The sequence below is a fragment of the Canis lupus genome, chromosome 38 (assembly GCF_003254725.2).
Source record: "Canis lupus dingo isolate Sandy chromosome 38, ASM325472v2, whole genome shotgun sequence".
NCBI lineage: Eukaryota > Metazoa > Chordata > Mammalia > Carnivora > Canidae > Canis > Canis lupus.
The window spans coordinates 6,478,649-6,506,039 of NC_064280.1; the positions used below are offsets into that span (position 1 = coordinate 6,478,649).

Genomic DNA, 27,391 nt, shown 5'->3' on the forward strand with positions numbered 1-27,391 from the left:
AATTAAGGGGAAATGAATCAGTATAATAGCTGTATCAATAATAATACTATTAACATTCTTTAAGACTTTCTTTTGGGGTTTGAAGTATTTCCTCAATAAAAAGATTTGCACAATGATCAAAGGCTTATCAAATTAACTTGCTCTCTACTATAGTAGGAAAGTGAAGTGTATTCTATGAAGGAACTGCATAGAAGAATTTTACTTATTTTTAATTATTAGCAAGGCAAATTAACTGGCCTATCTGAAGTAGAAATAACACTTAACTGAATGCCAACTACATCTGGGCATTGTGTTAAGTACTTTAAATAAGTATTAATTTCAAGATATATTTTACATTTTTGTTCAAAAGAACTGTATATATAGTTACCGTCTTATAAACTACATATCATAAATTACTTTATATATCACACCTTAAATTTTAATACTCCTGTTTAATCACATGCTATATTATAATTTACTTACCTCTTTAGACTTTAAATGATTTGTTAGAAGATGTTCCCTAACTAATCTATGTTCTTCTATTAGATGAATGACTTCCAGTTCATCCTTTGTGCGTTTCACTTTCTCTACGGCCTCCAGATACTTTAATAATTTTTCAGTCTCCACAGAAAGTGCTTTTTCTTTATACAATTCGTGGACTTCTTTCCAGCCCTTTGTAATATATTTGGTCACAATAGCAAGTCCTTTAAGAGAATAAGGAATTGAAACAGCATGAGAATTTCTGGGTGATAAACAACGTATATACTGAGAATGCAGTAACTAGATACAGAGGAGCTAAACTCTTTACACTGTGAGGCCGCTTTCTGTGATATAACAGACACATTTAAGCCAACGGAGTCAAATGATCTCGCTTATTTCGTCACAATTGTTTTAATACAAGGCTCTGGAGAAAAATCTATATTCTAAGTCATTTTATTATAGAGCTTTTGGTTTTGTTGTTTTGAGACACCAGCATTAGACAATACCTATCTCAGGTCTACAATCTCAGAATGATTCACAAAGTACAGATCTGTCTCAATCTTCAATTCACTTGTTCCTTTTTGCTACTAAACAAGCATTTATAAATAGCAGAGATAAGTGGAAGTGGACATGTAGGTAAGTAATTTGTTGTTTTTAATAAATGAGAAAGTATTACAGGCCAAATTAAAGAAAGAAACCAAGATGTTTATTTCTTTTGTGATTTCTTTTAATAGTTGAAAGGGCTTTGGATTGGGGGACTGAGGAAGTCTGTGTTCTATCCTACATTCTACCAATAAATGGCTGTGTGACCATTCCAGGCCTTAATTTTACCTCTGTAAAATGGAGAAGAGGATGTTTGAGTTATCATACTCAAAAAGGTCTATGGGGTAAATGCTGGTAAAATAAATAGGACAAGTCACATAATAGAGAGTGGTTAAGATGATGGAACTAAAGAGTATAACCTACTAATGTTTCAGTGAAGTTCTGGCTTACTGCTGCCAAAGAAAGTATTTTCAAAAGAAGCCAGAATAGGTATTTTTATGCGAGGTCTTCTGATTTTTTTAAAGTGATGTTAGCCATGAATTCATTTTTTTCTAAAATACTGGCCGAATAAATCCATCTTTAAGGCAGATTGAGCCTATGTGATATCTCTGGACTCTAAATAATTTGATCAAAAGTCAATACTAATATGTAGGATCTTCTAAAGTACTTTGACTCTTCCAGATTTTAGTACAAAATCTAATGTTGTCTTAAATTACTAAATGTTTCATATGTGAGCACATCTTCTATTTTGTCTTTCCAGTTAAATATAACTTCTTAAAGGCAGTCATCTTACTCAAGTTCTATGCTGGCCACATGGTAAGTACATAATAAAAAACTGATTGATTAAATCACATTTTCTTGTTTTATATGTTTTAAATACACATTTCAGTTAAAGTATTAAAACATTACTTATTTGATAGCTTAGACTATATTTCCAAATTCTTTTTACTCTGAGAAGCTTAGGGTCTCTTATCCCTGAACATACTATTATTCAAAGATTTTAAGTACGAGTTCTGCCCTCAAAAAATTTAGAATTAAAGAATACCATCTGTGGGAGCAGGTTTAGGGAACATCAACTAATTCCTCATTTTATAGACCAAGAATCCAAAACCCAGAATAACTATTTGCACAAATTCAGAAACTAATTTTTCCAATTAGAACTAGCACTTAGGTACACACAACCATGTAATGTTTCAACAGACAAAGCTGGATCCCTCCCTACCTTCTTATACTGAATCAAAAATTTAAAAATAAAAAATTAAAGCATGAATATGTTAAGGGAAAAAAACATAGGTATTTTTATAACTTTAGGTTGGAAAAGGCCATTCTAAACCTAACACAAAACAAGTATCTATGAAGAAAAATGGTAAGTTTCATTACATTAAAATTCCAAACTTCAATATGCCAGAAACCCCCATCAAAAAAAATTGAAAGACAAAGAAAAAAAAGAAAAGCGGAGGGGAAGTGCATGCTATGTATATAATAAGTTATAAATTCCTATATGTTCCAAGTTCTTAGAACAATGCCCATCCATTAGGTGCTCAATAAATATTTGTTGAATGAATGAATGGTGACAATATTCAGAATAGCAACTCAATGGATAAAAGGGCAAAGATACACTCCACAAAGTTACAAATAATCAGCAGTGCCCATAAATTCAGTAAGATATAATTTTTCACCTATTCTATTTTGCAAAGATTAAAACACACCGGTAATAATCAGTGTTCAAATACAGGGGAAACTGGCCACTTCTAAATACTCTTTGTGGGTTTACCTATTATATAAATATTTACATTATTCAAGTTTTTTCACTGTAGTATTTTTGTAATCGCATAAAAAACCAGAATCTATTTAACTGTCATCAGTAAGAGACTCGCTAAATAAATTATAGTATATTCATACGATGGTATATAAGCAACCATTTCTACTGACTTGAAGAAATATCAATATGTTTTTAATTGAAATGAAGAAAGTATAAAAAATTTAAAAGTAAAACAGTGTATGTTTAGGAGTAATGTTCAACACAGTGATTTCTTTTGAAGGGCAGGACTCCTACTTTCTGCACTATATTTTTATGTATTATCCAGCTATTTTAAAACAATTTCTAATAAAAAACCAAAATACAAATGGGTTTGTTTACATAAATATTTGTAATACTTTGCTGCTTAAATTTCATTTTAAAAAGTCCATTCATAATAAAATGGATAAATTAGGAATTAATGAGGAGCTGGCTTTTCAAGTTTCACTTCTGGTATTAAAAAAGAGCGAATTTTGGAAATGTTGTGTAACTTCATACTTTACATTATTCTTGCCCAAAAGTTTTTCTTATTTCCCTTCTAAGAAGGACTAGGTAATTATCATACATTCACCTAACTTCTCAAAAGTCTCTTCCCATAGACATAGAAAAACTGCCCCAAGTTACCATGTCCCCTGGCTGACTGCTTGGAGATAATTAACATCCTGAATTGTTAAGTTCAGCACTATTTCAGGTAGCCTTTAGGTTCCATGGAACATAAATCCTAGGAAGACAGGGAGGGAAAAAAATCATAAGGGACTAGAGCAGTGTAGCCTGGCTATCTGCCATCTACTGGCTTAGGAGGTGTTTTGCTTACTACAACTTTAATCATGTCCATGCTGCTTTCATAGTCCATAATCACTTGGGTAAGCATTCTAGTTAGCATGGTGACATTTTGAGATTTAAAATGTTAACCTGTAAATCTGTCCTTGGATTCTTGATTAGTAATGTCTGGATTGCCTGTGGTTGGAGTTTAATTCCAGGTTGGCATCAAAATATTTCAATTAGTCAACCAATGTATTTTGAGACTAAAAGGCTATTTCTAGAAGATATTATACGATCATCTTATGTCAAATAAAAATTTGCTATTTATCAGATATCTGCAACCTCCCCCAACCCAAAGATCTTATGCTTACCTTCACTGGAAGGTTTAAGATGTGACAATCTTAATAGATCTTTGTGAGACCAGCCATTTCTTTGTTTATACTTTGTAACTGCCAGAGCAAGGGCCATGCCCCCCTTTTCATTGTACCAGTCTGCTATAGCCTTCCGGAGGGCACGGCCCCACATGCCACATTTCATGCTTTCCTTCAGATCTTTCTTAAACTGGATAAAAGTAAAGAGATGTGTAGGAATGCGACAAACTTCAGAAACAGCTTTAAATGCTGCTTGTTTTGTGCTTATGTCAGAACACTGAGAGCAAATGGCAAGTGCAAAGAGCATAGGCTCTTGCTTTGCGGTTCTGCCTTCCTGACTAAATGACTTTATTTCCTGGATCACTTCACATCCTCTTCCATCTTCAATCAGTCTAATTAAAGCTTCAGCATTTTCAAGGCCCAACTTCTGTTCTTTGATATAATAAGTTCCACCTTCAGAACCAAAACATAAGAACCGGTGTAGTCGATTCATATCAGTGACTTGCCATACATATCCATCTTCAGAATTGGTTATCTGCTTCTCATTCAGCGGTTGCATTTGGTTTACGGATTCCTCCATTTTTCTGTCTTTTAGGAAACCTACCAAAAAGCAAAATGTTATCATAGCTAGAAACAAAACAGTAAAATTACAAAAAGGAAAACATTTATTAATCTATGCTTTTTAAAATGTTATAAAACCTTTATTTTTTGTAAAGATTTAATTAGAGAGACTGAGCACGCACATGTGCATGGGCACTCTTTTTTTTTTTTTTTTAAGATTTTATTTATTTATTCATGAGAGACACAGAAAGAGGCAGAGATACAGACAGAGGGAGAATTAGGCTCCATGCAGGGAGCCTGACGTGGGACTTGATCCTGGGTCTCCAGGATCACACCCTGGGCCGAAGGCGGCGCTAAACCGCTGAGCCATCTGGGCTGCCCCTACATGGGCACTCTTGTAGGAGATAGGCAGAGGGAGAAACAGACTCTGGGCTAAGGGCTCGATCCCAGGACACTGAGATCATGACCTCAGCCAAAGTCAGATGCTTAACCAAATGAGCCACCTAGGTGCCCCTGTTACAAAATCTCTTAACTTGAAAGTATTTTTTAAGCTTGTTAAATGGTAGTATGATAACCAGAACCAACAACTAGAAGGTTATTACATTTTTAAGGCATAGTTGGTTGCTTCAGAGACTAGGCAGGTAGCTCAGCATGGGGTCTGGAGGCCCAGAGAGAATAAAAGGAGTAGGGAGGGCAGCTATGGTAGCTGAGGCTCAAAAAGATCTTAGTCTCTTTACTCCCAGAATAACTGTGTACACAGTTTTGGTTGGGTATCTAACATTCATCCCTTCCCTCCCCTTTTTCCCTAGCAATAAAGTCCTTCAGGGAAGGCTAGACCTTTCTCCAGCCCGAAGGGAGGATTCGTTTCTCTAAGCCAGCTTTCAAACTCTGTATCAGAATTCTTGAATTGCTAGTTAAAACACTGAATGGTGGGCTCCATTCACCATCCCTAAAGTTTCTTTTTAAAATTCAGTATGTCTGGAGTGAGGCCTGTGTATTTGTACTTATAACAAGTCTCCAGGTGATGCTCTCATTTCTTTTGCCGCGTGACAAGTTTAAGTAATGGGCATGTAACTGGCCAGTATAACATATTAAGTCTGCAGAGAATTTTTTTTTTTAAGATTTTATTTATTTATTCATGAGAGATACACAGACAAAGGCAGAGACACAGGCAGAGGGAGAAGCAGGCTCCCTGAGGGGAGCCTAATGTGGGATTCGATCCTAAGACCCAGGGATCACAACCTGAGCCAAAGGCAGAAGCCCAACCACTGAGCCACCCAGGTGCCTCTGCAGAGAATACTTCTGAGGTTTTCTTTATTCTTAAAAGTGGGACTGGGCTCTTAAAAAAGAATGCTCCCTGTTCTACCTCCAGACATTCAATTACAAGTGATGCCTGGAGTGGTGGGCTTGAGTCATGCGGGAATCAGTTTAAGACACACTAATTTATAAGGATGGTAGAACTGGAAAAAAAAAATAGAAAGAATCTGGATCCTTGGTATCATTCAGCTACCTGGAAATGCCTTACTTACAAATTTCATAACATATAATAAATGCATCCTTATTGTTTAAGTCATTTATAATTTATGTGATCTTGTAACAACCTGTACTTTTCTCCATCATCTCTAAAACTAGTAGAACTGGCTGTGTGGCAACAATATCCCTTTTTATCCTCTTAATGGAGGAGCCACAACTGTTCACTACTGTATCAGTTCACCGCTACTCTTACTATAGTAGAGCTGCTTATCCAGGTACCCCAAGTGTCCTGCCTATACCATCAGAGTGCAACAGGCTTCCCTCAATGGCAAACAAAACAAACAACACAATCAACAACAAGAAAAAATCCTTAACCAGCATTTACTGCATATAATGTGTAAGAAATTAAAGAGGCTCCTGTTCAATTTAAAAAAAAAAAAAAAAAGTTTTTTTTCCTGCCCTTGGAAAAACCACATTCTATTTGGTGAGGTAGAAATATATACATAATACAAAGCAAACTGTAACTAAGTCCTCTAATAAAAATGTACTGTGAATCAGCAGAAAATAAAATAATGCTGTCTTAATAATGCAAGATGACTTGTGCCGAGAAGGCAAAATGTAAAACTAGTATATTAAGTTTGGGAGGGGGAATGTATTCCAGAAAGGGATTTCTGAAATCTTGCTGTCTTTAGATTTTAGAAAAAGAACTAAGTATATGGCATAGCTGTGAAGAAATGTTGACAGATAAGACAGTAACAGAGCAACACAAGGTAAAAGAAATTTTGTTTTGATGATGATAAAAGCTTGAGGCTGTTTATGTATTGTAGAGAAGCCTTAAGATGGAATCTTGGTGAATATTAATAATTAAGAGCTAAGGAGAAGGGTGCCTCGATGGCTCAGCTGGTTGGGTGTCTGCCTTCGGTTCAGGTCATGATCTTTGGGCCCTTGGATGGAGCCCTACATTGGGCTTCCTGCTCAGCATAGAGTCTGCTCCCCGAATCCCGCCCTCAAAAATAAATAGAATCATAAAAAAAAGAGTAGGGAGAAAAGGGCCATTTGAAGGAGAAAAGAGAAGGAGGGGTACATAGCAAACCAGGAATAGTAGTATCATGGGCCACAGGGAAGAGAATTTCAAGGAGTCAATGGCTGGTAATATCAAATACTCAGAGACAAAGTAAAATAATGCAGAAAAATGACCACTGGATTTAACAAACAGTAGTGATGAGGAAAGGCAATTGTAGTAGAGTTCTGCAAGGAAGAGCCTGATAACAGTGAGGAGTTATGCAAGTCATGCAATGAGGGAAACTTCACAGGTGACTACTACTCTTTGTTACCAAAAGGGATGGAATCAGAGTGTGTGAGAAGAAGAAGAAAAATCTTTTTACCTTTCTAGATGAGAGAACACGGAGAGTTTGAGGTTGAATGGTTCAATCTGGAGAGTGTAAGATAGTAGAGAAAGGATATAACTGAGGGATGAGATTCCTAAAAGTGGAACAGAATGAGCTTTAAAGCATCCACATTGAGACTGACCTATTGACAGCAAAATAGATATCTCCTTCACTAAGTGTGAAGATGGGTTTGAGAAAAGAGAATAAGGAAATTGAGGAGGTTCCCAATGTGGGAAGTTTGGTATGCAAGGGAGCAATGAGGATGGGTCTCATAAAGGGCAACACAAAATGGTGTGGGGATAAATGCAAGGGAGAATGGAGAGCCTCACATTTCGAATATGACTGGAGGGGAGCAGTGCTTTGAATTGTGTTGGAAATAATCAGCGTGATATTTCAAATAAAGCTCTGGTATAAAGTAGCTTATATTAGGGCAGGCTTAAGTGTAATGATCATATTATATTAGTCATTAGGGACTGATTTATAATTACCAGTGCAGTATTGGCTGAAACTCCTAGTGCAACAGACGATGCTTCTGCTAATTATTCTCTGCCACCTTTCAATATGGCTTTTATCTGCTTTTCAATCCAAAAAACTTTGAGAATAACAGGCTTCTCAAAGACTGACACTTTAACTGCTAATTCCAGTGGAAAATTTTCTTTCTTTCTTTCTTTCTTTCTTTCTTTCTTTCTTCCTTTCTTTGGGAAAATTTTCTATTTTACCTTTAAACGGCATTTGACATTGCTAACTTCATCTTTAAGCTTTTATAAAAATACCCTTGGATGGTACTTTAACCTGGCTATTCCTGCTTATTAGTTATATTTGTTAGACGAATAATACTGAAATGATACTCAATATTATGCTAAAACAACAGCTTTCCTGAACCACAGCCCAAGAAGTATGATCTAAAGGTTCCAATCCAAATCTCAAAATTCCCTCCCCTCCAAGTTCTTTCCCTTGTAATTATTCTGTGTGAGCATGTCTAGCTAATAATATTAGTTCCCTTAAGAGCAGGGACCTAACCTTAGTTGTGTTACCCTTCCTCTGAACCTAGAATACCACTTTTAAGAATAAGCAGTATAGTATTAAAATCATTTTCTGAATCATCTAAGAATGATGTGTGACTTTTTTTTCCTGTAATACATTTATTTTGAAATTAAGAATGTGTGCAATTAAAAAAAAGTAATTCAAGCCTTTAAGATAAATTCTGAAAATCAGAAAAAAATGTACTATATGCAGGTAATGGATATACAATCAAGAAAAGTTGAATGTGAAAAAGTTACAAAGAGGAAGTAATGAGTAGGCAGTAAAAATGTCTTCTAGAACAGTATCTCTTTGTAAGGTTTTCTAATATATTTAATGTTAGATATTCAAGTATCTTTTTCAAGTATCTTTTGTTGAGCAAGCAGCAAAATGAACTTTTAAATCTAGGGTGGATACTTAAGAGAAATTCCTAAATGTAATCCTTATTATAAGAAATATAGTTACTTATTCATTACCTCTTCAAAGGAATCTTACCCTTCCATATGTTAATGACAACCATGAAGACAAACATTCTCAACACTTCTGCAGGAAAAAATCCTCAGCTTTTCACATGCTTCTGTGACTCGTCTTTCCAGGATGCAACATAGGACAGTGGAACAGATCACACAAATGGCCCCTCTCTACTTGTTTGTGCAAATTTACCAGAATCAAATTTTTAAAGTGAAATATGAAAAGTGGAATGGCAGCAGTTCTAAGTAATCCTCCTTGTCCCTGAGTGCTGAATTATAAATTAGCTTTAAAATTGGCTGGGTGATAAGAGAGGGGTATAATAAAGAATATCTCGTTTTTGTCCATGTTTCTGGGCAGAGCTTCAAAAATCCTTGGAATTTCCAGATTGATAGGAGTCTCTTTGTTATGCTAATGTGGCAATTCATTCTGGGCTTCTGAATGGGGGCTGGTCACCGGAAAGACTAATCATTTGATTAGAGGGTTGGAATTTTGGGCCAGATCAAACTCCCAGGAGGGGTGTTAAGGCTCAAGACTGGGCTCAACCACACAGTCACCCAATCGTAATCCATAATGCCTCATAATAAAATCCCAAATACAATTTGGGAACATCAATTTCAGTGAAGCTTCCTAACCAGTGAACAAACGTGTGCTGGGAGTATGAACTGCCAGGATTCCACACAGAGGGTATCCCTCTCCTGCCTCTAGAGTTTGGCCTCTATGTGCCTTCCATTTGGCTGTTCTGAGTCATATATCCTTTATATTAAAACCATAATCATAAGGATAATGCTTTTAGTGAGTTATGCGAGTCATTCTAGTGAATTATCGAGGAGGTTATGGGAAGACGTGAATTTGTAGGTAGGTTGCATTGACGAGGAACCCTACTTGGGGCTGGTGTCTGAAATAAGGGCAGTCTTTTTGGGGACTTGCCCTTTAACTTGTGGGATCTGAAGCTAACTCTGAAACTGAACTGAATTGCAGGACACGGAGTCTGTGTCAGAGAACTGATCTCAGAACACACACTAAAGGCAAAAGTGAAAAAAGAAAATAAAGATCAACTGGACTTCGTCAAAACTTAAAACTTGTGTTTCAAAGGATACCACCAAGAATGTGAAAAGAGATCCCATGGAATGGGAGAAAATACTTGCAAATCATACCTTAAAAAGCTTATATCTAGAATACATAAAAAACTCGTAACTCAATAATAAAATAATAACCTAATTAAAAAATAGGCAAAGCATCTTAGTAGGCACTTCTTCAAAGACATACAAATGGCCAATAAATACATAAAAAGATGCTATCAGTACTCATTGATGTGGAGAACAAAGGCAAAAGAAATATAGGAAAAAATTAAATTTCCTTCGCAGCCCAATGACAAATACTTGGGATAGGCAGAGTGAACTTCCTCCAAGAGCTTAGTTAGTTATTAGCTGCCTCAATGTTAATACTTTGCTAGAGGCAAAAGGCAGCCTAAGCTTGACAAGTCCAACCTCCAGGATCCTGTAAAAATCCCTTTGGAATCTTCCTTTATCTCTACCCTTCCCCCCAAGATAGATGTTAGCAGTCATCCTCCAAGCATATGGGCCCCGATATACATCTGAGATTCATCTAAGGTTTTATTAGACAATAATAAATGACCTTTCCTAACGACAGCTAACCTCTCAATGCCCTCTAGAAACCCTGCTTTCAAATTCTGTAGAGACTTACTCTCAGGTCGCCTGGGTGGCTCAGGGCATGATCCTGGTTGGGGCATGGAGGCCCACATTGGGCTCCCTCTGAGAAGCCTGCTTCTCCCTCTATGTCTCTGCTTCTCTCTGTGTCTCTCAGGAATAAATAAATAAAAATCTTTATAAAAAATAAAAATAAAATATAAAAGATTAAGAAAAAAAAAAAAAAAAGAGAGAGAGACTTACTCTCTCCCTAACCCCCTCTCAACTTGAAAGTATACAATCAGCCACTCTTCACAATCCCAGTGCAGTTCTTTGAGCCCACGGGTCCTGTCCCTGTGCTTTAATAAACAGCATCCTTTCTGCACTTAAGACACCTCAAGAATTCTTTCTTGACTGTTTCTGAACCCCAACATTTTACACCACTCATCAGGGAAATGCAAATCAAAACTGACTTGAGATGCCACTTCACACTCACTAGGATGGCAACAATCAAAATGACAATGTAAGTGTTGGTGAGGATCTGGAGAAATCAGAAGCCTCATACACTGCTGGTGGCAATGCATAGAGTTCCATATGATGATCATATGGAACTCTAACCTTTTGAAGAACTGCCAGACTGTTCTCCAAAGTGGTAAGTGTGGAGGCCGAGAAAATTAAGGCCATTCCACTTTGAGTTCAGCGTTAGCACAAGTGCAGCCATCCCAGGCCCCTGTGAATAAGAGCTGAACTTTACCTTACTTCAGTTACAGGAAGAAAACAGTTTGCAGCTTAAAGTCCTAGGAAGCCCCTATGAGAATGAGAACAGAGCTCAACGCCCTTGAAAGCCCCACATGAAAATGTAAACAGAACTTGAGAAATTCCTCCACCCCTTCTGAAGATCCCCTAGACCAGCCTATAAAAACGAAGCTGAAACCCACCTCAGGGTCCAAGTCCCTGCTCCACTGTGTCGGGTATACTTGGACCCAAGCTCGAGCTTGTAAATAAACCCTCGTGTGTTTGCGTCGGTGCCGGCTCCTTGGTGGTTTCTCGGATTCGCAATCTTGGGCACAACAGTAAGGGTTTCTTTTTGGGGTGGTGAAAATGTTCTGAAATTAGATGGTGGTGATGGTTACACTGAGATAGGGAAACTGAAGGGACTCCAAGAAGAACTGGGTTTTTTTTTTTTTTGCTCTTTTTCCTGCATCTACTCTTGCTAAGACCTGCACCCCCACCTTACACTTGTGTGCCTTATACTTAGTACAAATAATGTATGCCCTTGTAAGGGTCTAGAAGTTAATGATTTCTTTGGAGTTTTCCAGTATAATCGATAGAAGTGACAGGGCAAGGCTGTCATGTACATTTTGCAGACCATTGACTTCAGACACCCTGATGCCAAGCCTCCTGGCTCCAGAGCATAAGTGACTTAAGGAGGACACCTGAGCACTCATCCTTGTTTTGACCAATTTCTGGATGCTTGAGAAGACATGTACACCAGATCACAATCCTCATCACATCACATCACAAACCCCACATCCCAAGCAAAAACTGAGATTTGATTTTTTGTTTGATTTCTATCCTTTGTAAAGCCATGGACCCTCTTGGCTGGTCCTGTAGGACTCCATTTGGATCCATGGACCCAGTCTGCCTACATCAACACAAGTCTGTGAATATACTAAAATTCACTGTATGGCATACTTTAAAATAGTGAATTTCAAGTCACATAAATTCTATCTCAAAAATCTGTCACTAAAAAAATGAAAACTAAAGGTTGACTTACTAAAACATATCTGGGAAGTTATTTAAATAAATATTCAAATGATATTTAACTCTGTATTTTTTATATTTGTCTTTAGAAAGCAATTTGAGATACACACAGACATAAACAGGACCTTAATTTCCTCTTTCCCCAACTCCCATCATCTCCCTCCTCAAAGCGTTAAACTCCATTGTCAGTGATTTAGAAGGCAGTTGGGGTGAGGTCAGAGCCTGGTCGTCAATTAATCCACTCCTGAATAATCAGAGTGTTGTAAATCCAGATTAACAACAACAAAAAGATGGTTAATTCTTTGGATTGTCCTGTCCTATCCAGCATTCTTAAAGCACACCACTCCAAAGACTTTAACATAACTAAAGTTGTTTCAAACTTCCATAAATTAAAATATAGGGAATAATTTTTTTTTAAGATTTATTTATTCATGAGAGACACACACAGAGAGAGGCAGAGACACAGGCAGAGGGAGAAGCAGGGTCCCTGCAGGGAGCCCTTTTTTGGACTCCATCCCAGGAATCCACAATCATGACCTGAGCCAAAGGCAGACCCTCAACCACTGAGTCCCTCAGGTGCCCCAAAATTTAGGGCAAGAATTAAACAGATCATAGTATTTTTAAAGATATGGCCATAATTTGAAATTGGTTGTGGCCATTTTATATATATTGCCCACTTCTCTGTTAATATTAAATGCAAAATCAATGAACACTAGTAATTATTTTTTTTTGAACACTAGTAATACACAATACTTTTCTGTTTTGCATTCATTAGAAAAACATTCAGTTATCTTTTAATAGTACTGTTAGTTTTGAGTTCCTGTTTTTCTTTAACATACATATTTGAGTATCTTTCCAAAGTCTCTTGATCATATCTTATTTGAAAATGTTCTCATCCCAAGAGGTCAAACAAGTTTTACAGCTTAATCTTTTTTAAATGAAGTCAAAGCTGACATACGGGACCCCTGGGTGGCTCAGCGGTTGAGCATCTGCCTTTGGCTCAGGGCGTGATCCCTGGTCTGGGATGGAGTCCCCCACCAGGCTCCTTGCAGTTAAGCCTGCTTCTCCCTCTGCCTGTGTCTATGCCCTTCTCCCTGTGTCTCTCATGAGTAAATTAAATCTAAAAAACAAAAAACAAAACAAAAAAAAACCCTTCTCTCTTTAAAAAACGCAATCCCCCCCCCCCAAAAAAAAAACCCCAAAAAACAAAGCTAACATCTAGGAGAGTGCCAGACAATCTAAAAGACACAATACTCTAAAAACTGGGGCCACAAATTCATACTGTATCATTCAGACTGGTAGTATACCTGAGTTGATCAAATCAAATGAGATGCAATAAAAAGTGGTGAGGAATTGTGGCAAACATGACAGCATTCCATCCTTAAGGCATGTACTTTCAGCCAACTGGTAGCCATGCAAGTATGGACCTTGTATTATCAAACCGTCTCATTTTTCTCAAAAGACCCAGAAATCTGGCTTTGTTTTAAAGATTTTATTTGTTTAATCATAGAGACACACAGAGAGAGGCAGAGACACAGGCAGAGGGAGAAGGAGGCTTCCTGCAGGGAACCTGATGTGGGACTGGATCCCAGGACCCAGGGATCACGACCTGAGCCCAGGCAGATGCTCAACCACTGATCCACCCAGATGACCCAGAAATCTGGATTTTTATGTGAATTTAGCATAAATGAAGAAACTTCAACCTTCCTTTCTGGTTATTTCAAGGTTGTGTCAAGGGCTAAATTTTCAATAGGCACCATGTTAAGTTGGATATGAAATGAGTGTTAGTTCTGAGTCTTTATTCAGCACAGAAGACCCTTTAAGTTCACGGCAATATTACAGATCAAAATATACCACAAATGATCACAAACAGCTTTGGGCTCCAGTGACAGTCATTTTAGCTATGGTTTATTAAGGAAATACAGCTAGACTCCTATGCCTCACAAACTTTTCCATTTTAGTCTGCTTAGGAACAGCTAATGAACAGAGAAGTCCTTCCCCACCTCCTCTAACTCCCAGAGTCTCCTCTGTCTAATTCGACACTTCAAAAAAGTCTCAAATCAAAAGAAAAAAAAAAATCAAACACTTGATACAAACTTTCATTTCTATTCCATAATACAGCCATGCCCCCGCCCCCTTTTTTAAAGTAGTTTCTAAACCCAATGTGGGCCTCGAACTCACAATCCGGAGATCAGCAGTTGCACGCTCCACCGACGGAGCCAGCCGGGCGCCCCACAGCCATGCTTGTTTTTAACACAAAAACTGTGCTGTTGTTTCCCTCGGTAACATTTGTCACTTTTATTTGTGGCTTCCCATAATCCGCAACACAGCGCTCGCTACCCTCCGAGCCCCTGGTCACCCCGGCGCGAAGCGCGGATCCAGTCATCTTTTCTGGATTCCGAAGGCCCTTCTCGGAACGCAGAGCTTTTCAGGAGTGGTGGTGCAGAAACACACACACACCCGGCTGAAGATTTCAATCTGAACACTTAGCGTGCTGCAAAAGCCTGCTGAATGAGGGCGACGTCACGGTTTAGCGAAAATAGGCATTTTTGGAGGATCCCTGGGTGGCTCAGCGGTTTGGCGCCTGCCTTTGGCCCAGGGCGCGACCCTGGAGACCCGGGATCGAATCCCATGTCGAGCTCCCGGTGCATGGAGCCTGCTTCTCCCTCTGCCTGTGTCTCTGCCTCTCTCTCTCTCTCTGTGACTATCATAAATTTAAAAAAATAAAAAAAAATTTTAAAGAAAATAGGCATTTAAAAAAAAGCAAAAAAAAAAAAAAAAAGGAAAATAGGCATTTTTGGGGATCCCTGGGGAGCGCAGCGGTTTAGCACCTGCCTTTGGCCCAGGGCGCGACCCTGGAGACCCGGGATCGAGTCCCACGTCGGGCTCCCGGTGCATGGAGCCTGCTTCTCCCTCTGCCTGTGTCTCTGCCTCTCTCTCTCTCTGTGACTATCATAAATAAATAAAAATCAAAAAAAAAATTAAAGAAAATAGATTAATACGCTACGTTTCTTCGACGTCGGCCGCTGCGGCATCGCATCCCCTTACGCTTGTCGACCATCCCCGCGGACTGCAGGGCAGGCCTTTCTCCCCTGGTCATTCCCTCCAGGATAAATTCGCCTCCGGTCTGCCCACAAGGATCCCTCTCCCCAGTCCCCAGATCCCGGGCGACGCCTCTCGGCGCAGAAGCCGCGCGAGGAGGAGAAGGAAGAGGAGGAGAGAAAGGCCGAGCAGGGCCTCCCGACGCCGGCCTGCGGGAAGCCATGGAAGCCCGGGAGGGAGCGGCCCGGGGTTTGGGAGGGGCCCGCGCTGGGGGCGCCCGAGCCCAGCCCCGCGAGGCTGTGCCCGCAGCGGGCTCGTTCCGCTCTCCAGCGAGGCCCGGCCGCGGAGGCTCCGTCGACGGTGCTCCGGCCAAGCGCCCGCCCCGGCCCCCGGCGCCGGGAGGCGGGGTGAGCGACACCGCGGATCCGCCGAATCCTGCGCGAACGCGGGGCCGCTCAGACCGCACAAAGGGCCCCGGCGGCCCCCCGCGGCTTCCTCACCTGTGCTTGGCGGCCCTCCGAAGCCGCAGCGCCACCGGGTGAAGCCCCGCGCGCTGCGGGGACGCGACGGGAAGACGCCGCAGCAGCCCCGGGCCGGTCCCAGCCCCGCCGCCGCCGCCGCCGCCGCCGCCGCCGACTCGCCCCGCCCCTCCCCGGGGCCCCGCCCCCGACTGCCCAGGATCCCGGATGTGGCCTCCTCCGGCGCCCGAATCCCCGCCTTTCTTCGCAGGCCCCCGCCCCTTCCGCTCCGCTACGGGTCCCCGCGCGGCCCAGCCCGAGTTCCGCCGTCCCTGGGTGGCTAGAGCGTCCTCCTGCGCTCCGTCGCGCTGCAGGTGACGGCGCCCGGAGGCTGTCGGGAAGTAGGCGGGGTGACGTGGGGTTGACGAGCTCGGCGGCGGGTTTGCCGCGATCCGTGGCGGCGGCAGCTGGGGCGGGCGGCGGCCGCGGCCTGAGGCGCAGCGGGCGGTGCGTGGCCGGGGCCATGACGGGCAATGCCGGGGAGTGGTGCCTCATGGAGAGCGACCCCGGGGTCTTCACCGAGCTCATTAAAGGATTCGGTGAGAGCCAGGGGGGCCGTGCCGGGCCGGGGGTCACGGGAGGAGGCCCAGGCCGGACACGGAGTGGTTCTCGGCGGCCACCGCGCCTCGCGTCTGACGGGAGGCGAGTCCGGCAGCCCGGATCGCGCTGGGCTCTCGGCCGCTCCTCCGCCCCGGGCACTGGCGGTTCCGCGGGGATCGGGGGCGGGGATCGGAGGTGTCCTGCGCGCTGCGGCGTCCGCTGGCCTCGGCGCCCAGTCACTGGTTCGGCGACCCGAGCGCGCCCCCGCCGCAGCCTCCAGCCGCCGCCGCCGCCGCCGCGCGGACCTCCCCGTCTCCAGGGCCGCTCGCCTGGGAGCGTTCCCCGCGCCCGGCAGGTGAGCCTGGACGCCGGCTCTCAGGCCGTCAGCCCTGCGGGGAGAGCGAGGCTGTGCCTCCTCCTCGGCGGCGGCGGCGGCGGCGGCGGCGGGAGGCTGCGGACTCCCTCAGCACCGCGTGTGTGTGAAGAGCCCGCGGCCCTCACGCACGCCGACCGCGCGGCACTGACGAGCCACTTTGCTGCTGCTTCCCCCGCGCGCTCTCTTTTTTTTTTTTTTATTTTTTTTTTGACTTCCGGTAAAGTGTGGTTTCTTGAGCCAGTGCTCCAGACCAGAGGCCACATGCTTTCCTCAGTTTTCTTTTTTTCTGGCCGCGTTCCTTGTCTCACATCCTAAATAGCATGTTTTGGCCTTTTTAGACACTTTCATGTCCTTCTTGTTCTCATCCTTTCTTTTGGGCAGTAGGTTTATTTCTCGGCTACATTTCTCCCAAGTATTACTAATTCTAGCTATTATGTTAAAACTTTTACTGGGGGTTAGAAACCAAACGTCGGTAGAGATGCTGTCTGTTGCGCATCGCTGCATGCGAGGAATGTGATTTATCAAGTATGTGTCGTTTGTCTGCTGTATCGTCGGGCACCCTGGTAGGGCTGGGGAGTTTTCGGTGTGAATAAACCACGACTTCTCTTCTAAAGATCCGACGAAGGAATGCGGTGCGTTAATCGCTGTGCTGGAGCATGTGCAAAAACGTTAAGGGGACACAGGTCACGGAAGAGCACAGGCAGAGGGAAAAACGTACACAGGAATGTAAAGTATATGCAGTAGGAAACAGCAAAGTGGCAAAAAACAAACAAACAAACAAAAAACCCCAAAACACATAATGTAACAGACGAGGAAATATTTGAACCTGAAGCTGAAAAGTAAACTGAGGCAAGATTGTATGCTGAGTTGTATAGTTTGGATTGCCCTGTCGTCACTGGGGACTTAGCTGTCAAAGATAATTGAATGCTGAAATGACATTTTTATAATTAGAAAAGGTTTGTGCCACGTGTGGTATGCGGGCCGGAGTGAAATGAAGGGAGAGAAGCTAGAGGTGTCTTAAAATGATTGGAGTCAGATGATGAACTTAAAGTAATGGGTTAAAGAGGAGGAAGTAGTTGTAATGATTTTGCTTTATTTAAACCAGCAGGACAGCCCCCTGACCGGATGTAGGGGAGAAATGTGAAAACGCTCCAGGGTTTCTAGCTCGAGTGACTGGTGAAGCTTGATGAACAAGCTTGATAGACAAGAAAATGAGTTCCTTTTAGGATTTTTAGTTTGAGATGTCTGCAGGTTTAGCCATGAAATTTAACCTTTAACACCTTAACTCTTTTGACATTAGTGTTGACTTTAAGAAACAGTGTACTAGGCAAGTTTGTTTTTCAGTCCTATATACATAGAAAACTTATAATTCAGAATGATTAAAAGTTATACTAAAGAGGGTGATATGTAAATGCATTTTTTTGCACTGACACATATGGAAAGTGAAGCAATTGCTATTAATGGGTTGGCTTTATTAGCAGAAAAATGTTGCAAAAAGTTAAATGATACAAGTTGTATATCATCATCAGATACTTCAAAGAGAACATAAGTTTATTCCAATCATTTCCATCTTTTTTCTTACACAATTCATGGATTTAAAAAGCTTTTTGAAGTTCATTTTTTAAAAAGTGCACAATCTTATTGTGTCATGAATGCTATTGTAAGTTTATTTTAAAAGTTTCTTCACTGGAGAGGAAATTACTTGTGGAGTCGATGAATATATAAATACATATTTTAGTGGAGTATAATCCATGGTAAAACAAAGTTGTTTTTTTTTTAAGATTTATTTATTTGAGAGAGAGAACGAGAGAGCACTCACACGTGCACACCTGAGTGTGAGGAGGGGCAGAGGAGGAGAGAATCCTCAGTGCCTGCTGAGCACAGAGCCTGACTTGGGGATCAATCTCATGACTACGAGATCACAACCTGAGATGAAACAGAGTTGGCCACTTAACTGGCTAAGCCACCCAGGCGCCCCCCAAAACAAAGTTTTTATTAGGAAACTGATGGAGCAGAACTTCTACTTTTAATTGGTGTGGTACACACATAATTCATAAATGCACTGAAATAAACTGTGATAGTCTACTGATTAAAAACAGAAGCTGTAAACTTATGTTTCCAGCCAAGATGGAATAACAGGGACTGCATTTACTTTTCCTACAACAAATCAATGACCCCCAACTTTCATTTCAAGAAACCAGAAAAAGAATAGCAAATGTAACTTGAAGTAAGCAGATGAAAGGAAATAATAAAGATCAGAGTTGAAATTAGTGAAACAAAATAAGATGAAAATGGTGGAAAAAAATCAATGAGACTAAAAGCTGATTTCTCAAAAATCAATGAAATGGATAAACTTCTAGTCAGAGTAATTAGAAAGAGAGAGGAGAAGGGAGGAGAGGATGCCTGGCTGGCCCAGTTAGTAGAGCAAGTGACTCGATCCCTGGTTTGTAGGCTTTTAAATAAAATCTTAAAAAAAAAAAAACAAAAACTAGAGGAGACACAAATGACCAATTTTAGAAGTAAAAGAGGGGATACCACTATAGATTTTATAGATTAAAAAGATAATAAGGGAATATTCTAAACATTATGCTAATAAATTTGACTTGGGTGAAATGTATGAATATCTTTAAAGATAAAAATTACCAAAGCTCATACTAGAAGAAATAGATAACCTCTATAGCCTTGTATTTATTGAATTGAAATTATAATTTAAAATCTTCCCACAATGAAAACTCTAGCCAAAATTGCTTCACTAGTAAATTATTTCAAATACATAAGGATTAACTAATACCAGTTCTACACAAAACTTTTCCTAAAAAAAAAATGGAGAGGAAGAAGTATTTCCCATCTCATTCTGAGAGCCATCATTATCCTAACACCCAATCCAGACAAAGGCATTACAAGAAAAGGAAACTACAGACCTAACTCCATCATCAACATAAATGCAAAAATTCTAAACAAAATTTTAGCAAATGGACAATTAATATAGATCAATTAGTATAGGTTATAATAATCTGTAGGTTTTATACATTATAATGATATAGATTAATATAAATCCCACTCAGTTATGAATTCATGGGAATTCAATGTTTTAAGATTTGAGATTCAATGTGGTTTACCATATTAACAAACTTAAAGAAAAACTGTATGATTGCCTCAGTAGATACAAAAAGCATTTGATACAATCCAACATCTCTTAAGAAATATGTACTATTATATTTTACCCTGTTTACCAGCTAACAAGTCAGCCTGCACTATCTCATAAAGGATTGTATTATTTGACATATTGATAAAGAGATAAAGATCACTTCTCGGCCTTTTGGCTAAGATCAAGTGTAAAGAGATAAAGAATTGTATTACTCTTGGCACAGTAAGCAGCAGGAGATTCACGTTTGCATTGGTTCCCTTGTCTTCCTACAAGTCCACAGGAGTGGCAGTGGATCCAGGTGGATGTTGCTGCATGAATCTATGTCATAGCTAAGGAACCTGAGCTTAGGGAACTCCCAGTTTTATTAAAGAGGTCTCTGTTCAGTCTTTAGCTTTAGGAAGATCCAATGGACAGCAAATATATCTTGCCTCTGCACCAGTAAAAGATACTATCTCTATCAAGTCTGTTTATTAAAATAACATCCTTGAAAAGATAGTCCAGAACTCTCAGAGGACAAGCAGAAACAGGAGAAACTCAGTGAAAATTGTCTCCGAACGTTATCCATTCTTGTTTTCTACGCTAAATATACCTTTCCCTCAGCTACTCTGATTAATCTGACATTACCCACAGGGCTGGCACCAGATCTGTTTAATTTATCTCTTATAGTGTTTACAACAGAAAGCAGTGGCTTTCTCCTTATATTTTTATGTATTGACATTTCATCTTGGCTTAAGGCATTAGCTCAGGCATGGCTGGGTGTGTTAGTGATTGCATGGACTCCTCCTGGGCTTGCAAGGAAAAAGTCTTGCAGAATTCCATTATCCACAACTCTGGCCCGGGGTTGAGACAAATCTGAATGACTTGGGGGGCCAACATAGTTTTTCCTTGACCTGAAAGTCTGTTATGACTTCTCTTGAGGTACGTGTTACTTTGTTTTGAGGAGAGAGGCAAGTTAATGCCTGGCTTTCACACAAGAAATACAAGTATACTTACGACGGTGCACCTGGTACCTACCCCTAGAAAGGAGTACTGCTTATAATTGTTGGGGTCCCCAAAATGGAACCCTCTCATTAGAGATATAAATTAACAGCTTTCCAACTTGAGGTTCCCAAATAGTTGCATCTAGTCCTTGTTTTTGGAGGGCTTACTGAGTGCCCACAATTCATTTTTTTCCTATTTGGTCACATCACCAACTAAATAACATGGAATGACATGGTTAGGGAAGATACCTGGGACTATTTTTTGTAGAAGGTACAGAAGCTGGGGCCATGCCTTTGCTTCTGGTAGACTTGGTGTGGTTAGGGGAATGACAGATTGTCAAAACTGTTGGAAGATAGCATTACATTTAAGGCACTGGCAACAGAGAGGGTCCTTCCCTGGGTTGGTTGGTTTCTTTATTTTATTTTATTTTATTTTATTTTATTTTATTTTATTTTATTTTATTTTTTATTTTTTATTTTATTTATTTTATTTTATTTTATTTTATTTTATTTTATTTTAATTTTTTAATTTGTTTATTCATGAGAGACACACAGAAAGAGGCAGAGACCCAGGCGGAGGGAGAGGCAGGCTCCACACAGGGGTCCCGTTGTGGGACTCGATCCTCAGACTGGGGTCATACCCTGAGCCAAAGGTAAATGCTCAACCATAGAGCCACCCAGGCATCCCCCCGGGTATTTTTCTTGGGGAGAAATGTTCCAAGTATATTTTTAAGAAAGTTAATTTTGAAATTAGTTCTGGAATAGAACTATTACTGGAGCCACCAGTATCATAATACAACTATGTTTGTCAATACTTAAGTATTTCAAACATTTAAAATATATTCCTTTCACTTTGGAGCAGTGTTCTGGTTTGGATGACAGATTCTGTGCTCATCCTATTTAAGATGCAGTCCAGTTATCCATGAAAGTTTCTGATGAGCAAAGATAGCAATGGTCTCTCCTACTTACTCTCTCCTACTACTTCCAGAAGGCTCTCCAGTGTACCTTTCGTATGCAAATTATGCACCGTGCATTGTCTTTGAATTATATATACTTGTTTCCTACTAGTTGTGAAGTTTTGTTTTGTTTTTAAACTCTATCCCCAATGTGGGGCTGGAACTCAGGACCCTAGATCAGGAGTCACGTGTTCTACTGACTGAGCTAGCCAGGAGCCCCCTGAGTGATGTTCTTAGGTTCTTTTTTAAGATGTCTTAAGTATTATGACAATAGTTTATTATTTCCTGTCTTTGCCAGGACCTAGTACCATAGGTATTATAAATACAAGGTATTTGTAAAATAGCAGCATTTTGTTAACTTTTTAAAGCCTTCCCCCACCCTACCTCCATCTTTTTACTTAATATATGTTAAGGAGTCTGCATTAAGGGATTCTTTATGATGTATACCTCTCAAGGATTGTGTGGATTGGGTAAAGCAGGGAGTACCCTTGTTGTATACATAAGGAAAGTGAGGCTCAAAGACATTATGTTCTTGCTCACGGTTAAGCATTTTAAGGCGGTGCTGGGATTGGAACTTAGGTCTCTTGTGTACCGCTTCTCTTTCCTATTCCATGCATTATTTGAAATTGAGTTTATATAAGAGGATTATTAGATATAGAATTTATATAAGGAGAAAGATAGTAAGAGTTGAATACTGTGTTTTCCTTACACGAAGAGTTGTGTGTTTAGCATGAGGTTGTTTAAACAGGTGTCCCCACTTGAAATTCTACCTGTGCAAAAGATTTTGGGACACTTTTGTTCAGTAGATTTTTGTTGTTTTAGCATAATATGTACAATGTTTTAAGTTTGGCCTTTTTATAGTTGATTTCCAATAGCAATAACCAGTGTTAACAGATGCATTAGGGTCCTTTTGTGCCCTTTTCAACACTCATATAAATATAGATTCACACTTCAATCTATATTTGAATCCTTAAGGCTTTTAACTCCAACTTGCTACATGTGAATGCCTAGCAACATGTTTTCTTTTTTCTTTTTTCTAGCAACATGTTTTCTACCACAAACAACCTAGTAACTCCCCCTTGTACGCGTATCTTTAATACAAGAGTGGGTACTTAATAGATATTTGCTGAATAGAGCAAATGGGGTCCTGGAGTTATATGAATGCCCAAAGTTAGGTGGTTGGTTGGCTCAACTTTTTTTTTTTTTTTTTTTTGCAGGTAGGCCAAAGGGGCCAAAGGCTTCTCTAGCTTTTACTTGAAAATAATCTCAAATATTAAAAAGTGTCCAGACTTTGGAACCAGACGTCAGCCTTAATTTGTTTTTTGGCATATACTAGCTGTAATGAATTTAGACAAGCCACTTGACATCCCTAAACTTCTTCTGTATAATACTTGCCTTGCAGTGATTAGGGAAAATGCATTTAAAGAACTTTACACATAGAAGGCACTGGTAAATATGGCTGTTTTTTGTATTATAAATGGTCATATAGCTAGTAAATGGAGAAGTCGGGATTCAAACCCTAGCATTTTTATAGCCAACATTTTGACCAGTGCACTGTTACTATGATACATACTACTAGGACAGGGTTTCTCAGCTTTGGCAGTGTTGACATTTTGGGCCAGATAATTCTTTGCTGTAGGTGGCTGTTCTGTGCAGTGTAGGATGTTTAGCATTTCTGGCCTCTATCCATTAGATGCCAAGGCCATCCCAGTGACAATAGTGACAGTAAAAATGTCTCCAGATATTGTAAATTATTTTCCAGATGGGGTGGGGGAGGGTCCAAGGGGCAAAAAGCATCACCTGATTGAGAAACACTGTCCTAAGAAAAGGGTATGTTTGGGGGACTCTGAGGTAGTTGAAAATAAAGTTAAAGGCAATATAGAATTGGAATTTAGGAAAAGGGTCAGAACTAAACATCTGATAGGAAAGTCACTGTTAAGTGGTAATTATTTATTACCACTTTAAAAAAAAGTATATAGTAAAAAAAAAAAGAAGAGGGCCAAGGTCAGAGCTAGAGAAACAGCAATTGAGTGAAAAGAGTGGATATAGAGGAGATAGAGATTTGAGAGAGACTGAAAAGTCTGGGGTGGTATTTCAGTGAAAAAAAACAAACAACTTTTTTTTTTAAGATTTTATTTATTCGTGAGAGACAGAGAGAGAGAGAGAGAGAGAGAGAGAGAGAGAGAGACATAGGCGGAAGGAGAAGCAGGATCCCCACAGGAAGCCTGATACTGAACTCAAATCCAGGACCTCAGGATCACAACCTGAGTCAAATGACAGATGCTTAACCACTGAGCCACCCAGGTGGCCCTGAAAAGTAACTCTTGAAAAGTCTTTAAATTATAAAACTAATATACTCCCATTATAAATAATTAGGAAGTGGGCAGCCTGAGTGGCTCAGCAGTTTAGTGCCGCCTTCAGCCTGGGAGCGTGATCCTGGAGGTGGGGATCAAATCCCACATCAGGCTCCCTGCATAGCGCCTGCTTCTCCTTCTACCTGTGTCTCTGCCTCTCTCTCTCTGTCTCATGAATAAATAAATAAAATCTTAAAAAAAAATAATTAGGAAGTAATAAAGGAAGTAAAAGGATTTGGCTGTGAGCTTTCTCAGTTTTACCATTTTAATTTGTTATATCTCATTGTTCCTAAATGTACATTTCTTTCAGTTAATATTTTATTAAATGTTGAAGGAAAAAATAAGTTACTTTGTTTTCAATTTTTTTTTTTTTAATTTACTTATGATAGTCACAGAGAGAGAGAGAGAGAGAGAGACACAGGCAGAGGGAGAAGCAGGCTCCAGGCACCAGGAGCCCGATGTGGGATTCGATCCCGGGTCTCCAGGATTGCGCCCTGGGCCAAAGGCAGGCGCCAAACTGCTGCACCACCCAGGGATCCCTTACTTTGTTTTCTTTTTTTTTTTTTTTTTTTTTAAGATTTTATTTATTTATTCGTGAGAGACAGAGAGAGAGAGACATAGGGAGAAGCAGAGGGAGAATCAGGCTCCACGCAGGAAGCCCAATGTGGGACTCGATTCCGGGACTCCCAGGATCACACCCTGAGCCAAAGGCAGATGCTCCACTGCTGAGCCACCCAGGCGTCCCAATTACTTTGCTTTCTAAAGAAATGATTTCTTATTTCAGGTTGCCGAGGAGCCCAAGTGGAAGAAATATGGAGTTTAGAGCCTGAGAATTTTGAAAAATTAAAGTAAGTATAATCTTAGTTGTATGAAAAATAGTATGTCTGTACTTTAAGCAAACTGTTACCTGTTTATTTTACTTGGATTACTCTAGGCTGAATACATCATCTCCTTTAAGTCTTTCTTTGATCTTATGATATAGGTATTATTACTCTTATTTTATAACCCAGGCCTGAGATTCTATATAAGTAACTTGCACGGGATTAAAAACTAAGTATCTAATTCCATATGAGAATTGATTGATTGGCGGATGTTTTACAATGTTCATTTATAGATCAATAGGGTTAGAACATAAAACACATTTTAACATTAAAAACATGAATAATAGGTTGGTCTATAAAAGCATACTTAGTAGATAATGTATGTTAATAGTAATTCAGAATTTGTCTATACATTATCACATTGATTTTTGGAGAAGTTACAGTTCAAATTCCCAAGAAGATACCAGGAAGTTTCTTCTTTTCCCTATGACTGGAATCACCTCTCTGAGACTCCCCTTAACCCTAACCTCCATGCCCCTAAGCATTGACCCTGAATTGAACAGAGAGAGAAGAATTTTCGTTGGAGGAAGAATTCTTGGATTCTTGGAATGTGACAAGGGGTAGGCTTCTAGAGGGGAAATAGGGACTGTAGGGACATAGCTATCGTTTTTAATAATAAAGGGATCATTTGCTTCCCCCTACTTCCCCCTTCCCCACAGAAGGAGCAATGACTCGAGATGAAATAAGTGATTAGGGAAGATTAATTAAAGATACATCAATTGAACTGTCTTTAAAGGATAGGAAAGGGTTTTGTTGCATGGAAGACAGTTATAAAAGGGTGGAGAGAATCCTAAAGAGGTGATTTAATGTTTCATGGGCAAAAAGAGTTCCTTTAGGAAAGTGTGACTTAATTATGTATGAGATGATAGCATCTGTTCTTGCTGCAGTTTGATGATTGTTCATGAACCCAACAATTATATGAAGGTGACTTAGTATATTTTATAATATATATGCTATAAACCATTTATCTGTGAACACTGTACGTGGACTTTATTCATATAGATTGGAATTCAATCTGTAGGGTTAACAGCTTCTTTCAGCTTTTCTATGTTCTTGTTTTTAGTTTTTAAATGAAATGATACAAGGTAGAAATGAATAATCCAGATTTGAGAATGAAGTTTTCATTATAATTCTACTTTGCCTGATATAATTTTAAATTTTATTAGCCTTGTTGTAGGCAACATTCTAGTGTCTATGAATAGCAGTAGAAATCTTAAAAAAATTTCTCTGACTTTGTTTGCAATACATTTGTTAAGTAGCTTACTAAAATGTAATGTATTGACAGCATATTCAAAAAGAAGCAGGGTTTGGTGTCAACTAATTTGTATTTTATTTTGTAGGCCAGTTCATGGGTTAATTTTTCTTTTCAAGTGGCAGCCAGGAGAAGAACCAGCAGGCTCTGTAGTTCAGGACTCCAGACTTGACACAATATTTTTTGCCAAGCAGGTATGGTCCTTGGATACTCTGAAGTCTTGAGAGCAATCCTTTCTATAAACAGAACTCTGTTTCACTTTTGTGTCTTTGGTATAGCACTCCTCAAGCTTTTTGTCTTTGGATCCCTTCACATTCTTAAAAATTATTGAGGTCTCCAGAGAACTACTCTGTTTATATGGATTATATTTATTAATATTTATTATATTAGACATTAAGACTGTGATATTTTGAGAGTAGTGATGTTAAAAACAAATGCATTACATGTTAACACAACACATTTTTTAGTGAAATATAATCACACTTACCAAACAAAAAAATTAGCAAGAAGTTTTATATTTACGTTTTACATTTTTTTACATTTTTTGCAAATCTAATGTCTGGCTTAATAGCACAAAGCTGGATTCTCCTATCTGCTTCTTTATTCAGTCTGTTGCAGTATTTTTGTTTTGTTTTTGTTTGAAGTATATGAAAAAAAAGTAAGTTTCACACATATGTGTAGTTGGAAAGGGAGGAGTATTTTAATATATTTTTCAGAAAATTATGGACATTCTTTGATATCAAGACTCTAGAAACATTGCTTTCTTAAAGGTTAGTTGCAATGTGAAATCTGAAACCATATCAGTGAACTTTGCCCTTTATTATATTAAAATTCTTTGATTTATCTTGCTCTGCAAATGAATCTTTTATTCATGCAGCATTTGATAACATTGTGTATTGGTCATTTTGAAAGTTCACCGACTTTTACATTTGATTACATACATTATCAACAAGTCACATACATCATCAGAAAAGTCGTTAATTATCTTTTTTTTTTTAAGATTTTATTTATTTATTCATGAGAGACAGAGAGAGAGAGAGAGGCAGAGACACAGGCAGAGGGAGAGGCAGGTTTCTTGCGGGGAGCCT

At 39.7% G+C, this 27,391-nt stretch overlaps 2 protein-coding genes and 1 long non-coding RNA gene across 10 annotated transcripts in view; 2 read left to right on the forward strand and 1 right to left on the reverse strand.

Moving 5' to 3' along the window:
• The window catches only part of RO60 (Ro60, Y RNA binding protein), a 29,148-nt gene extending 13,201 nt beyond the window's left edge, over window positions 1-15,947 (reverse strand). For 2 of the 5 annotated variants that reach the window (XR_007409190.1, XM_025421025.3), the window contains exons 1-3: window positions 10,551-10,656; window positions 3,934-4,533; window positions 463-683 (exon numbers count right to left, since the gene is read on the reverse strand). Coding sequence is in view for 4 of the 5 variants with exons in the window: in XM_025421025.3 (XP_025276810.2) it covers window positions 463-683; window positions 3,934-4,533; window positions 10,551-10,608 (879 nt within the window). In the remaining variant the exon portion in view is untranslated. Of the gene's footprint in view, window positions 1-462; window positions 684-3,424; window positions 3,522-3,933; window positions 4,534-10,550; window positions 10,657-11,430; window positions 11,569-15,798 lie in introns of those variants that run through there. The other 3 variants (XM_025421026.3, XM_049106989.1, XM_025421028.3) reach the window with 3 other exon arrangements.
• Window positions 680-10,553, forward strand: LOC118353571 (uncharacterized). Its single transcript, XR_004812797.2, has 3 exons — window positions 680-1,818; window positions 6,660-6,737; window positions 8,862-10,553. It is a non-coding gene; the product is annotated as an uncharacterized LOC118353571 (long non-coding RNA).
• A 161-nt stretch (window positions 15,948-16,108) lies between the features above and the next one.
• UCHL5 (ubiquitin C-terminal hydrolase L5) overlaps window positions 16,109-27,391 on the forward strand; it is a 41,248-nt gene continuing 29,965 nt past the window's right edge. The window contains exons 1-3 of one of the 4 annotated variants that reach the window (XM_025421022.3): window positions 16,109-16,355; window positions 24,955-25,018; window positions 26,392-26,497. In XM_025421022.3, coding sequence (XP_025276807.1) covers window positions 16,280-16,355; window positions 24,955-25,018; window positions 26,392-26,497 — 246 coding nt within the window. In that variant the 5' untranslated portion in view covers window positions 16,109-16,279. Of the gene's footprint in view, window positions 16,356-24,954; window positions 25,019-26,391; window positions 26,498-27,391 lie in introns of those variants that run through there. The other 3 variants (XM_025421021.3, XM_035711178.2, XM_049106991.1) reach the window with 3 other exon arrangements.